At 44.5% G+C, this 27,685-nt stretch overlaps 1 protein-coding gene across 4 annotated transcripts in view; it reads right to left on the reverse strand.

Annotated features, from left to right (window-relative positions):
• The window catches only part of kcnab2a (potassium voltage-gated channel subfamily A regulatory beta subunit 2a), a 181,440-nt gene that overhangs the window by 54,090 nt on the left and 99,665 nt on the right, over window positions 1–27,685 (reverse strand). Inside the window, exon 1 of one of the 4 annotated variants that reach the window (XM_080783157.1) lies at window positions 7,000–7,522. The exons of the other annotated variants lie outside the window; for them this stretch is intronic. Within the exon in view, the coding sequence (XP_080639283.1) occupies window positions 7,000–7,211 (212 nt within the window). The 5' untranslated portion in view covers window positions 7,212–7,522. Of the gene's footprint in view, window positions 1–6,999; window positions 7,523–27,685 lie in introns of those variants that run through there. 4 annotated transcript variants of the gene reach the window in all.

The following is a 27,685-nucleotide window of genomic DNA, read 5'->3' on the forward strand; positions in this document are numbered from 1 at the left end:
ACAAGCTCATAGTGCAGCACTTCAATCATGTCATTCTCAAACTATTTCATGTCACGGATCACCAGATTTATAGAGTATAGGTAGAGCGTGCATGTGCACATCTTGTTATCGGGGGCTGACCGGGGTTTTATCCAAATCACCCAAATCACTGAATGCTCCTTTAAAGTGGAGCTTTAACATCCTATGGCTGGCAAAAAAGCAGCCATGCCCAAAATGTGCCCAAAATACGATCACATTTGTCATGATGTCTATGGCCGTTTTTAGCCCAAGGAGTGTATTTTGTGCAAACAACCAATGATTGGAATGGATTCAGAATCAGGAAACCCCCCCCAGTTTGACATGTCACATGCTACTTAAAGCAAAAGGAAAGTTTGACATTTTTGCCTGCCATAGGATGTTAATGGTAGGGTCACACAAGCAACCCGTATAAAAAGATTGCCCAATACTTTCAGCCGGTCAGCAAGTGGGTTCATTAATGTATGATGTAAAGACAATATTTTAAGCCAATAAAAAAAAGACTACCGTAATTTCCGGACTACAAGCCGCTACTTGTTTCCCATGCTTTGAACCCTGCGTCCTACACAACGGCGCGGGCTAATCTATGGATTTTTACACTAGGGGACCTTCTAAATCTATCTCTATGGCCCGGCTATGGCCTCTATGCGGCTTACAGTCCAGTGCGGCTCATATATATATATATATATATATATATATATATATATACTGTACACACATTTGTTTTTTTTCCATAAATGTAGCTGTCCACCTCGGCTGCCGGACTATAATGACAGTGGGACCAATAGTGTGTCGGAAACTAAAGCCTGTGATCAAACAATCAATAAGCGCCAGTACAACAACTGAAGCAAATCACAACGGATTTACAACCTAGACTTAAAATCACATGGTAAGAGGAGCTGGACGCATACATGCACGCATACATGCACGCACACATGCGCGCGCGCACACACGCACACACACACACACACACACACACACACACACACACACACACACACACACACACACACACACACACACACACACAGAAGACCCCTTAATTATGACTAGGGGGAACCATAGTGCATGGAGAGAATTTGGGTTAAACTTTAAAGCTATACAGTATATCTTTGCCGTACGAGTCCTTTTACAATAGTTCAAATAACCGATCTACAAGCTCCACAATGTTGAACTAATTTAAAATGTTTTTTTCAAAATAGTTCACAGACAGAAAGACGTACAGACACTTTATTGATCCCAGAGGGGAAATTCAGGTGATCCCATAGCTCATACAGGTGATCCCATAGCTTATACAGGCATAAGGTTAAGAATACAGCACAAAAGGGGAGGGGGGGGTGGGGGGGGATAAGAATGTGAGAGACGGCCCGGGCCGTGGCTCAGCGGTCCGGGCACCCTGGCTGGTAGTCCAGTCAGTTCGAATCCCGATCCCCATTTCCTGTCAGCCGACTGTCTATTCCTCTATAAAATAAAAATAAAATAAAAGGCGAAAGCATTAAAAAAAAAAAAAAAATAGAGAGACAATTATATGAAAATATGTATTATAAAAGGTGTCACTTGATATTGCACTATACCCATAGACCCACAAATAACTGTCCATGGAGATAAAGAGCCTGATTGCTGTTCGTACACGTGTTCTAAAAACTGTCTGCTCTTGCACGTCAAAGAAGCCTTGCTTTTGCCTCTCTGGTCTGCCAGGATTGAGGAGTGCACTCCCTATGTGAAGTGTGCATATTATCCACACTTAAACATTGAACTTCACTGCTGTTCATGTGGTTCGCCTAAGCAAATACTCCGACATCGCTGGAACAGAGACTGAGTGAATCCCATAAGCGCTAACACCGAGGTTCAGTGGATAGAGAAGAGGGCTTATGAACGGGGCTGTGAAGAACAGGGTGGGGTCTTATGGGATTGTCTCCACCACCTGCCCAGTCTCCCCGCTCCCACAGATTATTCTCTTCCATTTCTTGAATACTTTACATAATCGCAATAAGCCGTTTTTGGTCGTGTGCATCATTACTTCAGTCCAGAGTGACAAAAGCCACTTAAAATCATTCCTCGGTCGGAAAGCGCAAACTCTCGCGGCCCGGGCCGATGATGATTTTAACCAGTCGTATCACGCCGGGCACAGTGTCACATAGGAGAATGTCTCAGTCCGTCTGTGTGGTGTGGCAGGCAGGCAGGCTGGCTGCTGGGTCGCGGTCACTAAAGCTGTACACTGTGCTTTCGTACCTTGAAAAGACCACCCGCTTCGAATGTTAGCCATTCATTGAATGCAGCCAGTATATGGACATTTCCCACATGCCGAAGTGAAATGACTGCCACCGAAGCTAAAACCGACATGGCCGGTAAAGACTGATATGAGGTTACGGGAATTACGTGGCCGGGTTAAGGTTAGAGTTAGGATTAGATTTAGCCGTTTACGGTTAGTATTATAATAGTCGGGACAGCACGACCTTAGCGCCACGTGGGACAATATATAGCTGACAACACCGTCGGTATGTATGTGGAAATACCGGCTGCATTGAACTGGGTGTCGATGACAGCCGATGACGGACATTATAAATACGGAGATGACATCCGAAACCGCTCGACAGACAAGTCAATTTGATGCTTTTCCCTGGCCTTGTGGGGGAGATTAGCACACGTATAGATGGAGCACGTTGCGTCCTAGCCCCAGGGCTGAGACTGTGTGTCAGCATTGATCTATTCTCGAGCCTCCAGCCGTCGTGGAATTGGAATGGACTCCTTTGCAAACGGCAAGGCTGATCTGAATACGAAGCAATCAGCATGTTATTCTCCAGCCTGGGTGACGGCGTGGAACAGTCTGCCGTGGCGACAGGCATAACGCGGCTCTGCAATATTCTACTTTATACGTATCGTAAACCTGAGCATTGGTGATACTCTATTACTCTATTAATTTACCCCATTTTGACCTGCGAACGATTCTACAAAATGTCTTCAAAATCCTGACAGTTTTCACTTTTCTGAAGCAAATATTTGAGTTAAAAACGTTCGCTCTGAAATAATATATATTCAAAGATTTGCAACACATTTTCATGATTTTTCAAAAATATAGCTATAAAGCATAGCAGAATGCTTAAAACACAAAAAGGGGTTCCTAGCCCAGAATGGGTTAACAAACTAGGTAGTGAAATGATGAAGTTCAATAGCTGGTGATGATGTAAGACATGAAACAAATACGTCAATAAGGGAAGTAAAGCAGTGAAATGTGAACTGAAATGCAATCTCTTGGATGCAGTGGTGCTGGTGAGCTTTTCCTTGAACGGACACATTGAAATGATAGTCACTGACACTAGCCCCACACAAAAATAGCAGACCTACAAGATCATAGCGCGCGGCGCGCTATCTGATCTGCTATTTTTCAATAGCTAAAGTTTAATGTAACGCCTAAAACACCAAAAGGGGTTCCCGCCCAGAATGGGTACTCACTGGGATACTCAGTGACACTAGCCCGGCCAGGCAGCTCCCCACACACTAGTACTAACCGTAGCGCGCTCTCTGTCTGTCTCTCTCTGTCTCTCTCTCTCTCTGGTATTCAACATTTACTTGAGTAAAGTACCCATGGTGGAAAGTACTCATTACTATGCATGGCCCATATCGAAAGTTCAAAATGTACAAATGTTTTGAAAATAGCATATGCGACACATTGTGAGCTTTGTAGATCGGCTAATTTCAAACGGTCGACGATATATATGTATGTATATGTATATACGGCTGAGGTGGTTAATGTGTGTATTTTGAATAATAATCAAAACCTACAGTACAAAGTAACTAAAGTTTTCAAATGTACGTTTTGAAATAATAATACAAATCTACAGTTACTGTATACCGGAGTAAAAGTACAATATTTGACGTAGAAGTAACAATTGGAAATACTCCGGGCGCACACACAACCACACACACACACACACACACACACACACACACAACCACACACACACAATTGTATAATAATACAAATCTACACAGCAACTAAGTTACTGTATACCGGAGTAAAAGTACAATATTTGTCGTAGAAGTAAAATCACACCCGTGTGAACTGAGTGGTGCAATCCTACCCCCCCTCCCCCCCCCCACACCTCTCCCTCTCTCATTAGCAGGCAACAGTGCAGCACTATTTTTTTTTTTTAATTTAACCTTTATTTAACCAGTAAAAATCACATTGAGACTGCGTCTCTTTTACAAGTGGGAACTGGCCAAGAGGCAGAAATAAAAATTACACTTCAATACAACATCATCAAAGTTACATTACATTAGTTACATTACTATCCCTCTCTATTTCTGGCACAAAAGCGCCCCTACTGGTACTCAGAGTCATATACTGGTGCTCGTGAACCAACACATAGGTAGGTGAACACGGACATTGCTGTTCCTTGGAGTGGTTACCACTCAAAAATTGGAAATCACACACACACACACACACACACACACACACACACACACACACACACACACACACACACACACACACAGCTGTCTATAGGAGTGGTTGCACCACTCAAAAACACAATGAGAAGTGACTGTACCCCCGCTCTCCTTTCTGGACCGGCTCAACCCATTCTGACCTGAGATCAGATTCTAAGAATGTCTATTACATCCTGACAGTTTCATTATTAACCCATTCTGACCTGAGATCAGATTCTAAAAATGTCTTCGACTTTTCAAAAATAGCTAAAGCATAGCATAATGCTAACACCAAAATGCCCAAAATGGCTCACAATAGTTGGAACGAATGCACAACAATCTGAATTCAAAATACCTACAAAACAGAAAAAAATAAATACGTAAGGTCGGATGTGGTAATTTGCAAGAGCTCACACTGTGTATATACCGTACCAAAAAAAGGCACGGTTGTGCTTTGTGGAAACAATTTAGGCATTTAGCAGACGCTCTTAATCCGGAGCGATTTACAGTAAGCAAGAACAGTCCATGGTAATACATCAACTATACATAAACATTAGTCATCCAGAATCATAAGGAACCTCAACCTATAGCATCTGTCTAACAGTAGAACATTCTGTAGACTGTAGAGTAAAGCTATACAGTATATACACTATAAAGTGATATGTCTACATCTGTCTAAATGATCCCAAACAGATCAGGGTTTGACATGTCCGAGTGGGGGGAAGTATGTGTGTGTGTGTGTGTGTGTGTGTGTGTGATTCATTAACACCCCGAGCGGCATAAGCGGAGTTCTCCGTCCTATCAATTAGTAACGGCCAGCGCTCAGGATGGAGATTAATAAAAGGACGGAGATTTATGGATATCAAAACTGATTGCATCGCTCCACGGGCTTGGGAGCGTCTGTTGCGCAACGTTCAATGTCATTTTCCGGTTGGGAAAAATGTCGTGTCCCCCCCCCCCCCTCGCATTTTAGCGGATGAGACCGAAAATCTTAAAACATGAATAACTCTTGATCTAAATCAATCCGTCTAATGCATTGCTAACCAAAGATCATGTATTATAAGACGGCCCACCGCGGTGCCGTCGCTATAGTCGCATTAGAATCAATCATACCTCCCGTTTTAGTCGATCGCCTCGAGAATGTTTTGGCTACATCTAGCTACTTCAGCTACGTCCAGGATAGCGCCTGGTGCGTCGCTAAATGTGCTCCGTTGCTGTAAATCGCTGGGCGGCTCTGATTCATTGGTCCTAAATACCCCCCAGGGCGTCCGTGGTGTTAACCAATACCTCTCGAGTCCTGAGAGCAGGTATTCGACAGCCAATCACAGCAGGAGATGTGGGACTCGGAAGTCCTTCTTGAGCCCTTTCAACCCTAGAATCCATATTCCTGCATGGGTGTTATGTTATCCCAAAAATAAATAGCAGATCTACAAGCTCACAACGCAATGCGTTAACTGTGATCTGTAATTATTGGCAAAGAGGCAGACCAGACCATGGACAGCGCAGGGCCGACCTCGGTCAACTAAGTATTAGTTTACTAAGTATAGAGGATTTAGGTTTTTAATGGATTCAATGATTGACGGCCGTTTAGTGGATTACAAAGCGCTGCATGGAGGTTGACTGCCCCGGGCATAAAAGAAGAAAAACAAGAACAAAACATCCCACTATTACTTTCTGATACTGAACCCGTTCTCAGTCACTATCAAACCAAAGTATCCGTTTAATTCTGAAAGTTTACAAATTGACCCGTTTACAGTGGGGAGCATATACATAACAGCATGGGTCTGTAACCTTTAAAAAAGTGCCATGTTTTTATTTTCCAGAATCTAGATAGTCAGTGTACGTATCGACATTAATTTCCATGACACCCCGATAAAAAAGCCAACGTATTTTGATTGTCCACGAATATAACACGCTTTTTAAAATATATCAGCCATCTCCCAGACTCCCTCCCCTGCAGAGTCAGAGTTCAGAGTTTTAAAGGAATGTAGAATTATGTGCAGGATGTAGTTTACAAACCAATATTTTCAAACCAAACATGCTCTCTCACACACACTTATGCCCGTGATCACCCTCCTTTGTGCCAGTGTTGTTTTCGTCGACTAATACTAAGACGAAACATGTTAGGCAAGGGACTATATAGTGGGACAAGTGATCCAGTAAGTCATTTCACACTTGGTTGCATGCTGAAAATAGCAGATCTACAAGCTCACAGCGCGTCGCAGAGAGATTGTATATCGGCTATTTTCAGCAAGTGAAAAAAATCTGCCATTAGGACGGCATCAAGGCCCGCCAAAATACATTGTATAGTCGACCAAATCGACCGCAGATTTAGTCGACTAAAATCCCATGACATTTAGTCGACTCAAACTAGACCAACACTAAAAAATTCCAGGTGACTAAAAATAAAAATAAAATGGGACAAAAAAAACGAAACGAAAACTATTCAAAAAGACTACGACTAAAACAAAACAAAAAAAATCAAATTTCGCTGCCAAAAACAGTGCTTTGTGCACAACAACGCTGGCATGCGGCCACTGGCCCCCGGCACCCTACCTATACTTCATGCCCGTCCTCATGCTCTGCTCGCTGGTGGAGGGCACGCTCTGCACCGACAGCTGCCCCAGGCTGCGCGCCACCATGGCCACGGCGCGGAACTTGTTCCGGGTGCCCGTGCCGGGGCTGTTGGCGTTCTGCCCCCGCAGACGCTCCGCCGTGCTGCGGCTGATGCCGCCGCGCTCCTCCGTGCACACCAGAGACACCTGCATTGCTGCTGGTGGTGGTGGTGGTGGTGGGGGTGGTGGCCCTCCGGGGCCCGCTTTATTATTCCCCACACACAAATTACAAAAAGAAAAACCTGTCCTCCGGGGGTATAACAACCTATAGGTGTCGAGACGAGAGATTCCAGAAGTCCCTCCTCCCGAGGTATAGATATAGAGGCTTCTCTATGGGATCCTCTGGAGACCAGGCGAGGTATAGGGGTCCGCTTGTGTATAGAGGACGCAGAAACTGGTCTGGTCTCGCGCGTTCTATATGGCACTCTATCAGAAAATCACTGCGCAGCCACTGGGAAGGACCGACTGACTCGCTCACAGAGACTGAGGTGCTGCTGGTGGTGGTGGTGGTGGGGGGGGGGGGGGGTGAGGGGATGAGACGGAAGAAGGGGAGGGGCGGGGGGGGGGGGGGGAGCAGGTCAGCAGACCGCTTGCGACGATGAAAGAAATCCACGCTGGTGGAAGCAAGATCGAACCGCGTCGAGTCACAGTACAGTATAGTCCAAAATCCCACACATTCTAAAAAAGCATCTCTTTTTTTGGGAGCACCAAAGCCACCGCCGCGGACAGTTCAGTTCAGGTCAAAGCATATACAGCAGTTCCAGCACATTTCACCACGAATGAGTTAAAACAGTGACAAAAACCTTTTCCAAAAATAAAAAACACAAAATCCGTTTCTGAGAATTTCCACTGAAAGTCTTTAAAAAAAAAAAAAATGTTGTCTTCGTTAATCCTCCCTATTGTCCCGTTGCTCGCTTCCTCAATTAATCAGATTCAGAATCTCATCAGAGCCCGCGCCGGAAAGATTTACTCTCGCAATTTCCCCTTTAAGCCGAGCTCAGCAGTATAGACAGATAACACCTCTTGCTGCCAAAAATCTTCGGAGTGAAGAAGATGCACACACACACACACACACGCACACACACACACACACACACACCCACATGAAGAAGGGATGGAGAGGAGAAGAGAGAGAGAGAGAGAGAGAGAGAGAGAGAGCACAGTGTGCAAGAAAACGCCAGAGGTCCGTCCAAGTCAGTTGCGTTCGTCCATCCAGCCTGCTGAACACACACCGACTCTGTCAGTCAATGCCCCCCCCCCCATTGGGGGGGGAGGGGGGTGTGTGCAGCCCCATGCATTCACACAGACACACCGCTGCCTGGATTAAACTTACATGTGCGCGCTCTACGCCTTATGCTCTGCACAAAAGAGGCACGTTGGTGGTGGTGGTGCGCTCAGGCTAGAGAGAGAGGAGGGGAGGGGAGACAGTGTAGTGGGAGGGATGTGAAGAGGAGCTGTGAGTGGGGGGGGGGCATTGAGAGAGCTGTAGCAAGCAATGAGAGAGAGAGAGAGAGAGAGAGAGAGAGAGAGAGAGAGAGAGAGAGAGAGAGAGAGAGTTCAGAATGTTTATGGATGCTGTCACAAGAAAAGCCTGCCTGCATTCAGAGAACCTCTCTGGCCGTCTTCAATATACAATCCAGAGGGTCAATTTGACTTATATGGGTCCATTTTCACAGTTAAATTATTATTCAGGACTTAAAGTATAGTTTTTTTCTATACTGTAGGCTATACATATTCTTTTTACATATATTTATTTTCCCTTACAGTATGATTTCATGTTTCTTTTGCATAATAAGTGTACGTCTGTATGTCTATAAATGTTCTGATGAATTGAAAATGGAGGACTCCGATGTAAACATAAAAAGTGCTTTTTTCTGGTTTTATCCTCTTATATATTGTGGCAGATTTTGTATTGACCTGTACTGTCCTTGAACTGTACCCATTCTATAAACTGTTAATACCATTTCAAATCAATCATTCATTCATTCATTCATTCATACTCAATGGGCCAGTGTTGTTTTCGTCGACTAATACTAAGACGAAAAATGTTAGGAAGGGACTATAGTGGACAAGTGATCCAGTACGAGTCATTTCACACTACGTAGGTTGCATGCTGAAAATAGCAGATCTACAAGCTCACAACGCGGCGCACTGCGCCGCGTTGTGAGCTTGCAGATCAGCTGTTTTCAGCAAGTGTAAAATCAGCCATTACGACGGCGTCAAGGCCCGCCAAAACACATTGTATATAGTCGACTAAAATCCAATATAGGTGACTAGAATGGGACTATATGCAACTAAATGAAAACGATTCAAAAGAAGGGATTTGGCATAAGCCAAATAGCCAAATGAACTGTATGCACGCTCATCACACAGGAATCCTTGGTGTCTCGTTGCGTGGCACCCAGACCAAGGGCTCTCTCTCTCTCTCTCTTTCTCTCACATGGGTCTGTTCGGCGGCCCATGAAATATTCATTATGTAACTCTATCTGAGCCATCAATGGCGTCTGGCAGCTAAGGCACTGCATTGTTTGTTGTTGTTGTCGTCGTCGTCCCCCCTCTCCTCTCCGCTCCTCCCCAACCCCAACTTGGTATGGAAATAGTGGGAAGAAATGGTCGGCACTGGCACGTTCATTCAGTTGAATGATGCCATCTCATCAGAATACTGTAGACAGACACAATGCAATCCACAACCACTTACCGTGCTATATGCTGTACTGTATATTGGCTATTGTTGGGATATCCTCCATTTAGATGCTACAGTATAAATATATATATATATATATATATATATATATATATATATATATATATATATATATATATATATCACTTAGAGTATATATGAATAGAGAGGGCACCCGAGTTCTCCTTCCATCCACTTGCATTAAGTTGCTCAAAAGCGCATGAGGCGATTTCACTCCTCCTTTCCGGGTATAGGAACAGAGAGCATTCTGGGATGGATTGGGCCCAAACACATGAACGCGCTGCCGTTGAACGTGCGCCACGAACACGCACGAGCACGAACGAGCGTGCTGCCGTCGTGAACGTGCACAATGATAGTCAACGGACCAGCGCGTTCATGTGTTTGGGGCCTGCAATACCTTCATCCGGCCACTATGTCCATTTCGCCTCAGGGTTTCCGCTGGGTGCCTTCTCTATTCATATATACTCTATGATATATATATATATATATATATGGTACATACTACATAGTTGACCAGAGTTCCCAGGGGTCTATAAAGGAGCCCTATTTTACCGCCCTCTACACAAAATGTCTTCGCCGAAAACAGCGATCTACTGCTAATTTTCCATCAGATGTTTGCCCCAGAATAGGGATGCTATAGGAGTTCATGTGGTTATTATTATTATTAAAAAAAAAACGTCTGGAATGGCTGGAAAATGGAAATTAAGAGTTTACACAGTACGTGGCGCATGCATACACTTTCGGGTTTCAGTATTCAATTATGCTATATTCGCCCTAAGGTTATTTTTGCAGTCGAGACATGGCCAAAGCATTTCCGGGGGTCCCCGTGCAGCCTAAAACTTTGTGCGCCCGCACAAAGTGACTCGGGTCAGTCTCTGTGACGGGGGGGGGGGGGATAGGAGGCGCTTGTTGTCTTCACAACGCCGCCCGGGGGCCGCATATTCACAGTCATAATGAGCACGGGCGGTGCTTAAAGGGACACTTCACCCTTTTTGCAAAAAAACATATGTTAATGACGTTTAGAAGCTTTAGAACACTTTCCTGGGGGTCTTTATGTGTGTAATATGTGGTTTTAGGTATTTTAGATTGTAGCAGTGAGCCTGTTGTCTCTGATGTCATGGGCACTGGGCTCACTTCCTTCCTGGACTACATGTTGTCTCAGTAAGACAGCCCTCCCCCCTATCCACAAGGAGGAGCAGTGCACCAAAGAATGATGGGAATTGTAGTCCAGGAAGGTAGTGTGACCAGTGTCCATGACATCAGAGACACTGGGCTCACTGCTACAATCTAAAATATCTAAAACCACATATTACACACATAAAGACCCCCAGGAAAGTGATCTAAAGCTTCTAAATGTCATTAACATATATTTTTTAGCAAAAAGGGTGAAGTGTCCCTTTAAGACGGCCAGGGTTTGTAAGGCAATCAAGCGCTCCCCCCTTCCCAAAGTTCAGCTATAGAAGAGCTTCACAACAATTAATAAGATCAATGTTAACACAGCTGCGGGGACGATATGAAGTGATTGAAGGTGTTGGGACTGTCGTGAGATTTACCACGTGGTCTAATCGGAAACCAAGCCAATCAGAATCAAATATTGGGACTAACCGTTTTAAAATGAATAACGTTGGTATGGTAATAGTGGACCGCAGAGCTATAGGGAGTGTGTGTATTACTAACGGCTGTGCGGTTGGCCAAAAGGTAAACAAGACAAGGTAATTGGACTCAGCCATTGCTGCAGATGGCAGCGCGCACACACGCACACACACACACACACACACACACACACACACACACACAAAAGTACTTTTTACTTCCGTAAAAAATATCAATACTGCGACGTATAACTACTCCGTGGCAGGTAGAAGTCCTGAATTCTAAATGTGGTGCAAATCTTTGAATATAATATATTCAAAGATTTGCACCACAGTGAGTATACATTCTGAGTATATTATACTCAGAATATATACTCAATATATATATTTCAGAGCGAATGTTGTGACTCAAATATTTGCTTCTGGGAGGTCCCTGGAACTACACATTGGGGGGGGGGGGGGGGCAAATACATATCATTCTTGGGCTCCTTGACATGAATTAGTTTGAGCACCACTGACAGAAATAGAAAAAAAAAATCAGAAAACTGTCAGGATTAAGAAGACATTTTAGAAGAATCGTCCTCGCCGGGTCTCTAAACAAGTGAAAGCACCTACAGTCACTTTCCAGTTTCCACACCACACGGAGGCTTTACTTTATCGGAGTGGGGGCCAGCTCTATAGAGCGTGCCGGGGGCGGTGGGGGGATAATTAAAAGAGATGCCGTCAGGGCCTGACGTGGAGGAAAAGGCTGAGCTGCTGCTGCCTCGGCAGCAAGCCTCCATCACAACAGAACAGATACAGCAGAGAGCATGCTATATAGCCTCTTTGCCAACTGACAGCCCTATTCTTGGAACCAGCGCGCGTGACCTTTGGCTCTCCAACGCAGACTTAAAAATAGAAAAGCGGGAGGGCCGTGAAAGGGGAAACTGATTTAATGCAACTATAATCTAAATTAGATTTCACATCATTTCAGAGAAGCACCTATCGCACACGCGCACACACACACACACACACACACACACACACACACACACTTCTCTCCTTCAAAAAACCCCAACCCATGCTTAAAGCTATCTTTTCTTAATCTACAGCACTTATTGTTTTTTTTGTTTTTTTTAATGAAGTCGGTTCCATTCCTTTACTTATAGAAAAGCACTGAGCTATTACATTATTATTCGCATTCAGTCAATCCAGGTCAAAGCGATTCACACGGCAGCAGCAACGCGTGCTCTCAAATCTCCTTTATTGACTTGGAATATATGAACCCGTTTGTGGAAAAGATTTACCATTTCATTTGATTGGAATCCACCCCCTGCACATTGATTAAACTGAAAGTGAATTGACCCCAAACCAGATGTGACAGAGAGAATGAGAGAGAGAGCATGAGACAGAAAAACCAACGAGGGAGGAGGGGGGGGGGGGAGAGAGAGAGAGAGAGAGAGAGAGAGAGAGAGAGAGAGAGAGAGAGAGAGAGAGAGAGAGAGAGAGAGAGACACTGTATGCTGCAGTACAGTAACTACGTTGTTGTGCATCTCAAATAATTATCCTTCGTGATTTGGAGGGGGGGGGAAACAATTACCTCGAGAACATTATTTTACAATTAGTGTAATATCACTTATTTGCCAATAAAATCTCATTTTGGCTGACCGCAGTTGAAACACTTATAAACCCAACATCAGCCAAAGAAAAATAAAAAACAGCAAGTGCACGCTTGGCTTGGTAAGGCAGTCTGTGGTACAGTAGTAGGCTATATCCACCATCCTCAGCAGTATATACTGTAGCTATGCAGAGTCATGACACAAGGCTGGCTGGCTGGCTGGTCGACTTCACTCGGGGCTGATGATAAGGTCACGGGGCTCTGCAGGGTCCAGGTTTGGGTAGAAAAGGTCAAGAGGTGGCGATGCCATTCTCTCTAAAGGCTTTTATGTCCTGTCCCCCCCACCCCCCCCCCCCCCGATCAACAAAGCGGTCGCGTGTGAAACGGAGTGCTGTTTTGACCCTAAAAGCCACACGCCGTCCAATGCTTTATCGTGCCACCACCTCCCTTCGCTAGCATTATCGCCGGGGGTGGGGTGGGGGTGTGGGGGGGAACCTGACGCTGCAGCCGCTTCGCTCCACAGCCCCCGGGACATGGAGTCACGACACACAGGGAAGGACGGAGAGGCATTGAGGAGCCTGCCCAGTGACAGGTATACAGAAACTGGGGACAGGGGGGGGGGGGGCTCAGATAGAGTGTCAGTCCTGTAATCCACACCCGGCCCACTCACCTATAGCCATGTCCAACCCCCCCTGTAAGCCTGGCTATAAAGGAACCCAACGCCAACAACATCCACCGTCTAAATGTTTACTACTGTATCACCCAGGATGATACACAACTCTATGACAGAGTTACCGTATGTGGGGGGGTCCCTCTGCTGTGCTGTCACTGTACTGTTCTGGCACGCCCGAAATCATATACAGTTAATATGTGCATGTGTGTTTGTTTGTGTGTGAGTTAGGTTGCGCACAGGTGGTGAAAACAACCATGCTGTTTTCGTGCTCAGACGCACCCACCCACCCACCCAGCTACCCAGCCAAAGCAAAAATAGCAGACCTACAAGTGCGGCACTCTATGAGCCACGCTATGAGCTTGTAGGTCTGCAATTTTTCAACAGCTAAAGTACAATACAATTTTCTTAAAACACCAAAAGGGGTTCCCGTCCAGAAAGGGTTAAGGTAAACCACACCAATGCGGTCTACCTGGAAAAAAAAAAGGTTTTGTCCCAACCTGATCCTTTGGTGTGGTTTGGGCTTAAGGCCACTCTTAAGGCACTTCCTTGTGAAACCCATTACTTGTATTGTAAACAAGAAATTATCACATAGTGATATTTGTCAGGTGAAAGAAGCGCTGGTTTCTTTATTTAGTAACGAACTGTGATCTCCACCCATCCATCCATCTTCAACCGCTTATCCATAGTCGGGTCGCAGGGGGCAACAGCTCCACCAGAGAGCTCCAGACTTCCCTCTCCAGAGCAACATTGGTGACTTCCTCCTGGGGGATCCCGAGACATTCCAAGGCCAGTGAGTCGATGTAATCCCTCCATCTGCGCCTTGGTCTGCCCCGGGCTCTCCTCCCAGTGGGACATGCATCGAGGACCTCCCTAGGGAGACGCCCGAGAGGCATCCTAACCAGATGCCCGAACCACCTAAGCTGGCTCATTTCCAGGCGAAGTAGCAGCGTGACTACTCTGAGTCTCTCCTGCGTGACTGAACTTCTCACCCTGGGCCCTATTTTGTTGTGTCTTAAGTACCAGGTTTTATGACTTAACTTAAGACATCGAGGCGTGGCCAGTGCTTTTTGGCTGTTTTGAGTGGCTTAACAGCATTGGCCACGCCTCCAGGTCTGAAGTTAAGTCATAAGACCTGGCACCTAAGACACGCAAAATAGGGCCCCCTATCTCTAAGGGAGAAGGGAAAACTGTGATGTGACAATAAATATGATACTCATTCTGCAACACAAGATATCTCACAATACAGAAGACCTAGATGCCCAACATTATAAAATATCGCTTATAGTTTACCATACAATGTTAATTATTCAGTGTATGCACACTGTACAATATCACGCATGCCGTTTTCTGGCACCAATAAGGGCCTTTCTCTCTCCCATTGTTTATATTGTGTTTTAGTTTCCAAGATGGCCACAACACCAGGAGAGGGTGCCCTTACTGGGCTGCGTTCACACATTCAAGACACCCGTCTTTGTGTCTGTGTATATTAGCCACTCCAATGCATTTCCAATGGAAGTCCATATGGTTTGACCAAACATTTTGTTTGTGTTCAGAGACAAAAGCCTGGTGTCAGACACAAGGCCAAGTGTCTTGAATGCAGCCCAGTAAGGGCATATGTCAACCCCGCCCACTCACCTCTGCCCCACCCCCTCCTGGCTGCTGCGGGCACTCGGTGCCGTGCTACGAGGTTGTAGATCTGCTATTTTTCCAACAGCTAAAAGTATAGCATACTGCTTAGAACACCTGGAAGGGGGTTCCCCGTCCAAAACGGGTTAAAGCCAACAACCATAAATACCAGTAAGACGCACAAACGCGGGACGCGTACGCAGCTGAGACCCTGCAGATCATGTCTGTCTGTCTGTCTGTCTGTGTGTCTGTCCCGCTGTTACTGTATATGTGGACCTGGCCCCTTTTGTGCCCATATATGGAGCTGAGTGGACCTGGCCCCTTTTGTGCCCATATATGGAGCTGAGTGATTGCTGATGCAACACACTCCATATTTGGATAGCGGGACAGACAGACAGACAGACAGACAGACAGACAGACAGACAGACACACAGACACACAGACAGACATGATCTGCTAGGTCTCATAGTAAGTGCTCATTGCATTCGCAATCACTGCGTTCGCAATGAATGAAAGTAGAATTTCCATCCAAGGACCGAATTACACTATTTTTTTACGTTGCAAAGCCATGGCATTTTATTGACTGCTGTATTTGAGGCGATGACTGATGTCCTGTCATCATTACACAAAATAATCCCCGTTGTTCACCTCTTGATTTATTCAAGTCTGAATATATACCCATTTATTAACTGGCACGCAAACGACGGCGATCAATACGAGCATGCGTCATGTGACACGCTAGTGATCCATCACACGGACGGATCGATAGATCAACACTTTCAGATGTATAACCTGTGCTGATTCTTCCGGCATTAACGCATTCTGTGCGGGAACCCCTTTTTTTTGGTGTTTTAAAGCATCATGTTATACTTTGGCTCTTGAAAAATAGCAGATCTACAAGCTCGTAGTGCGGCACCGAGTGCAGCGCTTACGAGCTTTGTAGGTCTGCTATTTCTGAAAAAATCATGAAAATGTGGCGCAAATCTTTGAATGTATATTCTTTCGGAGCAAATGTTTACATTACCTAATTACATAATCTTGGGGGTCCTTGACATGAAAAAGTTGGCAGCCAAGTATATAATTTCTGGGGCGCTTGAAATAGTTTGAGAACCACTGACATAGAAACTTAGGGCTTTTCAGAAAACTGTCATGATTTAGAAAACTATTTTGTGTCAAGGACCCCTAGAATTATATGTAATTGGCCTCCGACCCCCATCTCAAAATATGTTATTATGTTGCAGATGCAATGCGCGATAGATAGAGGGGTCAATCCTGGCGGTCAAACGGTACAGTAAGTGGGCCTGTCACAATTATTCCATAACTGTTTAATCGCAATTATTTGAGATAAATCGCAGTCATTTTGTCATAATTGTGTCCATATAGGTCTAAATAGTAGACCTATACAAGCTTATGTCACTTTGCGACACACTGTAAGCTTATAGATCAGCTATTTCCTCATTTTCTTTTTTTTATGTTTTATAGTATAAAAATAATGAATATGTCATTCATTAGATTCCTTTGTTATATAATTTCAGTTATTTGTCATATCTGCCCTATACATGTGCCAGTGCTTTGATTACCAGGCAAACAGAAATTTATTCTTTATCCATCAGTTCCAATGTTCCAAAAACACAATTAAATCCTCAGTTGCAAACATTTGTGTTAACAGATGCCCTTTTTATGTAATTCCCATTTATTCACATTCATCCAAAGGCCATACGTAGTTTTTTTCCCCCTCCGTATTCATTCAGACAGATGTCTCAGTATCGTTAAACTGCTGCAGCGAGTGTAGTCACGCCATGGCAGAGGAAGACGGGGAGAGATTCCACCCCCTCCCTGTGTGTGTGTGTCACACGCACGCCTCCCAGCTATGACTTCACTAGCGGGAGCACTTTCTATTACGTGGGCTTTTCCTGCCTCAGAATGGGACCTGGGGGGTGACTAAGCATGACAGTAAACCTGATTGGTCGGTGTCGTGACCCGTGACTGACTACACACACCACCGGAACAGTAAACGAGGCAGTGAGTTTGCGTTACCTTATTTGACAGCGATCACAATCACTGACCTTCTTGTTATTTCCCCGATATTTTCTTAAACACGGAGGATGCCCCATTAGGCTCCCACCAACTATAACAACCCTGTTGTTTTTTTTTTTTAAGCATTATTTTAAACTCTAAACTCTATCTACAAGCTCGTAGCTCGAGTGCCGCGCTATACGAGCTTGTAGGTCTGTTATTTTTTTTTTAAATCGTGGAGATATGTGGCAGAAATCAGAGTCAGAGTGGGGATGGTCCGCGGCCAATTAACAGATACATTCTGGGGGTCCTTGACATGAAAAAGGTTGAGCACCGCTGACACAGAAACATAGGTTTTTCAGAAAACTGTTCGGATTTAGATTTTCTTTTTTTAATCAACCTCAGGTCTAAATGGGATAGCAAAATGATTTAATAAGTTTGTGTTTGTATTGTAACACTGGACGGGGTGGAGGAGAGCGAGTTTGAGGAGGACGGGAGGGATTCTTATATATAAACCATATAAAACCATAAACCATAAACATATAAACCATCTGACGGCGACCATCCTATAGTGCCTGATGTGTTGATAACAGCAAGTATATAACAGCTTGTATATTACTGTCTTGGGCACCGCAAGGATAAAAACAAATGTCTCTCTCTCTCTTACTTATACTTTCATACTGGTGATTCTCCTTTGGCGGCGGATAAAAGCTCTTTGAGGTGCCACAAATTCCTCTATGCCGGGGAAAAAAACCCCAGTTGATAGTATACCGGTAGGTCAAACTGCAGATCATTGGATCCACTGCATCCTGGCCAGCCAAGACAAGGGAAGCATGGATTGGACCAGTGTTGTTTTTGGCAGCAAATTTAGTTTTTTGTCATAGTCCCCTGAATAGTTTTCATTTAGGTTTAGTCACGTTTTAGTCACCTGGAATGTCTTAGTGTTAGTGTAGTTTTAGTCAAATAAATATCATAGGATTTTAGTCGACTAAATCTACATGTTGATTTAGTAAACCTAAATGTATTTTGGCGGGCCTTGATGCCGTCGTAATGACTGTTTTTACACTTGCTGAAAATAGCCGATCTACACTCTTGTAGATCTGCTATTTTCCGCATGCAACAAAGTGTAAAATGACTCATACTGGATCTCTTGTCCACTAGTCCCTTCCTAACATTTTAGTCTAGTTTTTATTTGTTGACACAATTGTCAGTATATTTAGTCTTCGTTTCAGTCATCATAGCTTAGTTTTCATGTAGTTTCCATTTAGTTTCCCTCAGTGAAAAAAAAGTAGTTTTAGTCGACGAAAACAACACTGTATCGGATGTACATTTACTGTACCAGGTCAGTGTACTTTTAACTATCACCACCTCAATCAGCCACTTCCTGCCCATTAATTAGGATTATGAATATATCCTAAATATAGTAACACTATGACTGGGGAGGTTCTGCGCTTGGCTTCATTTGGAGAAGCAGCAATCAATTTCACAATGAAGCTCTATTCATTGTCAGTTATTAGGATTCATAAAAAAAAACGTTGGCGTGATGGAACAAATCTAAAAATAACGCAAACACAAAATAATTGGGCCGTTTTGATGCTGCGGGGGAAGGAAACGTTGACCTTCACGTGTATGCCTGTAACCTTTATGTAACCTTTAAGTGCTGTGGTTAAGAGTTCTCATTATACAACACGCAGTTCCAGCCAAGCATCTTGATTGGACAAAGTATAGGCTTTTTTTCCCAGCGGCACTCGAATCACAAATATTGCACAGCTCAGCCGGGCTCAAATGGAATATACTGTACCTCAACGCTGAAACTATCACTCTACCATAGTCAAACATACTGTACTGTTTACTGTACAATGTAAGGCTTCTTCGCAGCAGGCAGGAGTTATAGCAGATGATAACATAAATACTGAAGAGTGTCCTTTTAAGATTTTTGTCCTATACCAAGAAGGAACAATGTGTTGTAAAGGAGCATTCAGTGATTTTGGTGATTTGGAAAAGCCCCCGGTCCGCCCCGGTGTGCACATGCACACACTACAGTGTGGTGGGGAGGGTGGGGGGCAGACGACAGGCCAACAGCACACACACCAAGGCCCGCCCCCGCTCAATCATGATTGGTGGAAGGCTGGGCCACCTAGCCAAAAACGAAACCTACGTTTTTTTTGGACCCCCAGGAGTTAACTGGGGACAGGGAGGAGGAACTCCTTATATGGTCAGCACACTATCGTAGGGAGGATTATCACAACAAAACAAAACAAAAAAAAGTGATATTTTAATTAAGTGAAATTATTGAATATACCTTTAAATAACAAAACATACAAGCATCCTTTTTGTTCATTGGCGTCCTCACGGTTAGCAGTATAGTCACGACAGAGGCAGCCATTCAATAGCCTTATCTCTGCTGTTAGCTGTTGCAGAACAAATCTCAGGTCTTAAAGGTGTAGGGAAACGGAAATGGTGATCAATTTATTTAGACGTTTCAGACGGTTTCAACATGAAACACCGGTCTGAAGTTTCTGAACCAATCAGAGCGTCGCATCCCTTCAGGCGATGGGACGGTAGCTAGGGACGGTAGCTATGCTATGCGCAGCAGCGTGGTGTGTGTTTGTTTACAAATCAGATGGTTGGCCAGCTGTACCAGTTTACTGTTATGTGGCTTATTTCTACCCTATAATGTTTTCAGATACATATTTTAGCAAGATGATTAAGTTGAAACCGAGTAATACAATGTCTGGATGTTATCTTGAATGGGAATAAAATGAGGATTTGTAATCAGTAGCATCTGTGCTGCACGGATGCGCCGATATGGGGAATTAAACAACGTATAGTGAGCTTCATTTTTATTGGCTTTTATCGATGTGTATCTCTACACGTCATCACGCAGCACGTTTTTGTTCTAATAAATAAATAAAACAATCGTTTTTATGGACTTTTGATATAAAAACACACAGAAATTAGAATTTTCCCATTTTTTTGGCATCCATTGTTAGGTATGCCCATATGCTGACCACGGTTATGATCTAAAAGTGTGAAAAACTTATTTTTCATTTCACTACGCCTTTAAGACAAATAAAATCCATTCCAGCCTCCTGTATGACTGTGTGCGGTCCAACACAGCTCCCTCGTGCCGTGGCCTCTGTCTCCTTTGGGCTCTGATTAAATGGCCCCCCGATTTGTGCTTATCCAAAACAAAATCTAGCCAGTTGCTAAAACCCCCTCTCGGACCCTCAATCATGGTGAGTGAGTGCAGAGCGCTGATGGCGCTTCAACAACCCTTCACTGAATGTGTGGGGGAGGAGAAGGAGGGAGAGAGAGAGAGAGAGGCCCGGGGACGGATTGGAGAGACACAATGGCGGTGCGCACGTTATTGCTGGGATCACGACTACAGCAGGGCAAACCGCTCGAGCTCAACTAACACAGGCAGTGACACACATAGAACCCTCCATTCTCCCAAGCTTTGATCTATACGTCGTTGGACGACCAGTGTTCCATGCCGGAAAATAGAAGATCTTGAGCTTTCAGACCTGCTATGCCAGTCGCGGGGACCAGAGAGTATAGGCTACTGCCCATAAGTCAGACATCAGACCTGCGTGGCCGGTTAAGACTCACCCGTGCTACGGGTTAAAAAAACAAACACCCATGGCTTCCTGTGAGGTTTACGGCTCGGTTTGGGCTATAGTGTTAGGTCATTTGGTCTGACTAACGGGAGGTCGGACCAATGACACCCTCGGCTCGCACAACTAAGTGCAAATCAAATCATACTATACAAATCAGGCTTAACGTTGCACATACTGTAAGGATTGTGGCACGCCACGCACGTATTCCCTCGTCAACAGCGATAGAAGAATATGAAGATTTAGACAAACTATTGGCCTCGCTTTGTCCGCCCCTCACCGTGTCCACTGTTGTCCATCCAGGCCAATGGGGAGTCTTTGGAAATCAATGACCGATGGCATATAAATCACAATAAGGGCCCTTTCTCGGCCCCACCTCTCTCCCTGTGTTTTAGGATCCAAGATGGCCGCAGCACCAGGAGTGGGTGGGGTCGACATATGACCTTACTGGGCTGCATTCAAGACACTTGCCTTGTGTCTGACACCTGACTTGTGTCTGAACACAGCTTTGATGGATGTGTTCTGCCCCCCCCCCCCCCCCCCCCCCCCTCTCCCCCATCAAACAAAATGTCTGGTCAAACCATATGGGGTTCCATTGGAGATGCATTGGAGTGGCATTAAACACAGACACAAGACAAACGCAAGACAGGTGTCTTGAATTTGTGAACGCAGCCCAGTAAGGCCACTACCCCCTCCTGGTACTCCTTCATATTGAGGCTATAGTATACGGCCCGGCGTCGTGTCTGTCTGGAGGCTCAGCCACTTATAGTACCTCTATCTCCTGTCCCTCTGCCAACAATACATTGAAAATAAAAGCATGAATAAATAACTCCTGAGGGGTAACACAGCTATACTGTGACTGTAGTGCACATTTAGACGCTCCCAATTCCCTCCGTGTACTGTCTGCGTGTGCGTGCGTGCGTGTCACTGTCGGGGCCACCACCATTAGTTTTTTTTTTCCTGGGACATTTTTTTGTAACGCTTCAGTGAAGTTGAAATCAGTCATTTCTCCGGTTAGAGGTAGTGCACATGCTTTGCGTTAACCCATTCTGACCGGGCACCCATTTTGGTGTTGGCATCATGTTATGCTTTAGCTATTGAAAAATAGCAGATCTACAAGCTCATATCGCGCCACCGAGTGGCGCGATACGAGCTTGTAGGTCTGCTATTTTTGAAAAATTCGAAGAACGACATTTTTAGAATCTGATCTCAGGTCAGAATGGGTTAATCAGGCCAGTGTGTGTCCCGTGGAAACCTCATATGAATCTGATCTCAGGTCAGAATGGGTTAAGGGTGCTTGGTTGGGCAGTGATCCGTAGCTTTGACTTTCAATAATGTGTTTACTAGTAATGCATTATTTCCCTGTCCTTGTTTATCCCCTTCAAAAATGTCCTAAAAGAGAGCCCCCTTTGTGGTATTGTTTTTTAAACGAAACCGGTCAATCGATCCTGGAACCGGCTTTCTGTTTAGCGTGTCTGTCCGCCCTGAGATGTGCTATTTTTGAAAAAGTCGTGATATATATTTCAGAGCGAACATTTTTAACTAAAATATTTGCTTCTGGGGGGTCGCCTGGAACTACATACAGTACTTTGAGATGGGGGTCCGTGGCCCAATAGAGATAATTCTCAGGGTCCTTGACATGAAAAATGTTGAGCACCACTGCATAGAAACATGGGTTCTATGCAGGATTTAGAAACATTTTTTTAATCGACCTCAGTCCAAAATGGGTTAAGCTACAGAAACAGGCCAAAAGTGGTGAAAGGCCCGCCAACGACTCTACTGCCTGAGGCGCTGAAGACGTTCAGAGTGAGCCCCGCCCTCCGCTTCCTCAGAGCATTCTAGAAGAGTCAGTGATGTAAATAGGTTTTCACTGTAATGAGTCCAGGGATGGTCTTTTAGATGACTCCCAGGGACATTTTATGAGTCCCACGTTGGGAGTGATATTTTGCCTTTTTTATTTTTACAAATTGCAGCATTGCGGCTTATGGCCAGCCTAATTAACAGTGGATTGTGCCTTCTGCCTGCACTATTCATATGTTTAATTATTCATTTTAATGCCAATAGAAAAAAATCAGTGATATACACACTACATCTCATTCTCACACGGCAATCCTATAGTGTTAGACACTCAGTCCTGATGGTGGTGGTAACGTCACCATTATGCAGATTGGCGATGTCACTTCCGGTTCAAGGAACAACATCCGGTACTAGCTTTGGACGGTGCAGCACTATCAGATGTCCGGGATGCTAAGCGATCATTGTTTATTTTATAAGTCAAATTAAGCTCTAATCAAGCCCAAAATATCGCATTTTACGCAGCGATGCACATAAAGACCGCGCTCGTGCGTGATCGACCGTGCACGCGCAGATTTCGGCCGGTTTCAGGTAGATTACGTCGGCCGTTAGCCAAACAAGCTAAAAGTTGCTACATTTTGTTATATTAAGCTCCCGATTGCAGGGGATTAAACGATTATGTCAATTACGTCAATAACCATAAGGGATGTATTGATTCATTACGTCAATTACGTCAATAGCCATGAGGCTAAATCCCAAAACTGCGTTTTGGGATGAAAAATGCACCCTATTTTAATCTACCATCGAGTACCATCGAGAGTGTTCTGACGAGCGGCACCACCCACTGCCTGGTTGGGGAACTGCACAACGCTGCAGAACGGAAAGCACTGCAGAGGGTGGTGCGAACAGCGCATCGTGGGAGGGGAGAGCTCCCTCCCCCTCCAGGAAATATATACGAGAGACGTTGTGTGGCTAAAGGGCCTTTCAAAGGTGAAGCGATAGGACCTTCAAGCAGCGATCCGTTGGTACAGGACTGGACACGGACGTCTGAGGTTATGGTTGTGCAAAAGGTCAATTATTCTGTTTCTTTGGTCTCCGTCCAAAGTGCACAATTGACCTTTGGATGCTCCAGCCAAGCAGTGTTGATTTCGTCGACTAAAACTAAAGAAGACAAATGTTTTTTTCACTGACGAAGACTAAATGGAGAAAAAAAAGAAAACTAAGCTATGATGACTAAAATTAAGACTATAAATATACTGTAAATTCCGTCAACAAATACAAACTAGACTAAAATGTTAGGAAGGGACTAGTGGACAAGAGATCCAGTATAAGTCATTTTACACTTGGTTGCATGCTGAAAATAGCAGATCTACGGCAAGCTCAGATTGTGAGCTTGTAGATATGCTATTTTCAGCAAGTGTAAAATCAGTCATTACGACGGCATCAAGGCCCGCCAAAATAAATTTTAGTCGACTAAATCAACTGTAGATTTAGTAGACTAAAATCGTACGATATTTAGTCGACTAAAACTAGACGAACACAAAAAACATTCCCGGTGACTAAAACGAAATGAAAACTATTCACGGGAGTATGACTAAAACTAAAATAAAAATGTGCTGCCTGAAAACACTGATTTTGTGACAGCTTGACAGACTGGATACTTGGACGTTTGAGGTTATGGTTGTGCTAAAAGGTCAATTATTCTGTGTCTTTGGTCTCCAAAGTACACAATAATAATTGCCCTTTGGATGCTCCAGCCAAGCCGGAGGCACTGCTCCCAGGCCTCTGCAGTAACCGGAACCTCTCAGGCTACACTCTCACGTTTAGGGACCACTTATACACCTCACAGCAGCATCCATGAGCATTGTTCCTTCCACCGTACTGCAGTGCAATCTTGGCAACATCACCCTCTAAAAATAGTGAATTTTGGTTGACTTCCTCGGGACCAGAGTGAACCCCAGTGCCTCCTCTCTGCCATTGATTGAGAAATAAGATGTTTGCCCGGGACCCAAACTAGTGAAAATGGCAGATCTACAAGCTCACAACGCGCATTTGGGTGTGTTTCTAAATAAAGCATGTGTTGATTATAGTAAACTAATACCATTATACTAAAAAGGATAAAGACGAAGTACAATAATGTTTCAAGTTTACACATCCAAATAAATTACTTGAACCAGTGCTGCAGATCAAACAAGCAGGGTATAGGGTTGTCCAAATCGGATCGGGTGATCGGAATTCAGGGCCGATCACATCATTTTCAAATGATTAGAATCGGTTTGGGAGCCAAAATAAAAGTGATAGTCAGCATCAATATTATATCCATATCGTCATATTAGACGGAACATTGTCTGTGATTTTGGATATTGTACTATTGTGATATGGCATAAACGTGTTCTATAAAATATAAATATCGAATCGGGGGGGGGGGAAATCAGTATCGGCAGATGCTCAAAATCAAAATGATTTGAATCGGATCGGGAGCAAAACAAAACGTGATCGGGACATCCTGCACAGTGTGAAATGTGGCCACGCGGTCATCACATGACTCGTGTTTTCCGTCGTGGCCCCAGCTGTCTATAGTGGGAGAGGTTTTATGTCCCGCAGACGCGGGGGTTTAATTGAACACCATTAGAGAGGATTTGAGTGACCGAGTGAGATAGATGGCCGCGCCCTGAGGGGACAGTATAGGGCTGCAAACGCAGCAAATGATATGAGACGTGCAACGGGCGGGATCCCCTTTTTTGGTGTTTTGAGCATTATGTTGTGCTTTAGCTATTGAAAGATAGCAGATCTACAAGCTCATAGCGCGCTACGAGCTTGTAGGTCTGCTATTTTTTGAAAATGCGGCGCAAATCTTTGAATATATATTTTTAACTCAAATCCTGGAACTACATATTTTCAGATAGGGGGTTGGCAGCCAATTACATTATGATATTGGGGGACCCTTGAAATTAAATAGTTTGAGCACCACAGACATAGAAACATAGGGTTTTTTCCAGGGAAAAAAAACTGTCATGTTTTAGAATGGGACTTATAGGTTCTTAACGGGTCAAGGCCGGGGGTGTGGCGGGTTGCAGCAAACAGCACGGTATAGCAGGGGATAAACGTGAAGAGGGGTTAATGGGGATTAGTTGGAAATCATCGCGATGTCGCCACCGGATTGACACGGCGTGTCAAAGCGGATCTGTGTATATAGGATCTCTTGATCCGTGCCATCGCGCCGCATCTCACAGGAGCCACCGACCGACCGCTGCGTTGTGTCCAAACAGATCTTAATGGCGGCGCCGGGGGTTTTTCATCGCTGCGATGAAGGAGGAGGACGACGTATAATTGACTGCAGCTGGTGTTTTTGGTCCCAAAGTAGGGCACGGTGTTATTTCACGTCACACGTGTAGATTTATTATATACACTAAGTGCAAATTTAAATTCTTTCAATTGACTAGAGAAGACAAAAAAGAGCACCCTTGGCCTTTGGCCGTGTGTGTGACTCATAATCTGTGTGGTAAACAGTGTTGTGTAATTGGGGCAAAAAGGGGGGGGGGGGGGGGGGGGGTTGGGGGGAGGGGGTCATGAGGTGGTGTGTCAATCGTACCAAGGCGAGACACAGACGCTGACTGGCACGCATGCAGTCAATGACTGGCTGCTATTTATATGTTGTTATATCACTGCATAATGTTATATCAACAAGGACAGGGGGATTATTAAAGGTTATGTGCATCAGAAATGCCTTTTTGGACAGGTGGAAAACTTTAGTTAAACTTTTTACATGTTACATATTCTGAGATTCTGCACTTGGAACTTTTTTTGGAGCTGGCGCTAGCCGCTCCTACTGTATGTCCAGCTTTTGGTGTGTGTGACCCAAATGTTGTCCCAACACAAACATTGAATGGCCAATGTGGGCGTTTGTGTAAGCGCAAAAATTGATGACGAAGGTGAGGACGCCAATTCGGATTGGCCCGGACTAAGATGACATCATGATGATGTATACGACGATAAGAGCGCCACTCACTTCACACGGGTGTGATTTCTTTGAGGGGCGCCAGGCCCAGCTTTTTCCGCCACAAAATGTCCGCAACACAAACATTAAATGCCATTGAAAGTGAAAGGAAAATGGACACCATCTTGTCCCCACACGTCTCGTATTTGCCATCGACAATGAAAGGAGAAAGTAGTTCAAATCTGTCCGCTGAATATGACGTACATTTGCGGCAACAGGCATTCTGATTGGCCAGTATGAGATGATGATTCATGATGATGTACGATGATAAGAGCGCCCCCTCACTTCACACGGGTGTGATTTTTTAAAATAATAATGAATCATTTAATTAGCGTGCACATGACATAATAGGAGAACTTGCGGCGACCGCATCAATCCGATCATGAACACATGCGAAACTCCCATGAAGATACCAAAGATTGGACAGTGTGTTGTAACACCGTTATGCAACACGGAAGACATTTATAAACCACAGTGACATCACGGACGAAGGACCGGTATTGGCATCTTCATGCGACAGAGTCCATTTGAAATCTTGTGTTCTAAATATGTTCTTCTAATTACAAATTGTTCATGTTGTCTTGACTTCTGTAAAAAAAAAAGTCAAGTAAGCAGGGGTTCTCAACCCGTGGGTCGCGACCCCTTTGGGGGTCGCCACATTATTTTGGGGGGTCCCCAAATCATAAAAAAGTAAAGAAAACTGAATGGCTGGAAAATGGAAATGAAGAGTTTACATATAGTAGGCCTACACATATACACCTTCCATAATGATTCTATCTGGTTTCGGTATTTATGTACGGTGTATTGTCGCTATTATTAAGGTTTATTGCAGCAGTCAATTTATATTGAAGTGTCCTTGAGCAAGGCACAGCTGAACCCCCAACTGCTCCCCCTGGAGCTGCTTAGTGGCCAACAGTATAAGACTGTGGATGTACTTGTCAGCTCCCAGGTTTTAATGTGTGTGCGTGTGTGTGTGTCTGTCTGTCTGTGTTTCTATGTGCAGGGCGTTGC

Source organism: Protomyctophum bolini (assembly GCF_963924005.1).
Source record: "Protomyctophum bolini genome assembly, chromosome: 2".
NCBI classification, from domain to species: domain Eukaryota; kingdom Metazoa; phylum Chordata; class Actinopteri; order Myctophiformes; family Myctophidae; genus Protomyctophum; species Protomyctophum bolini.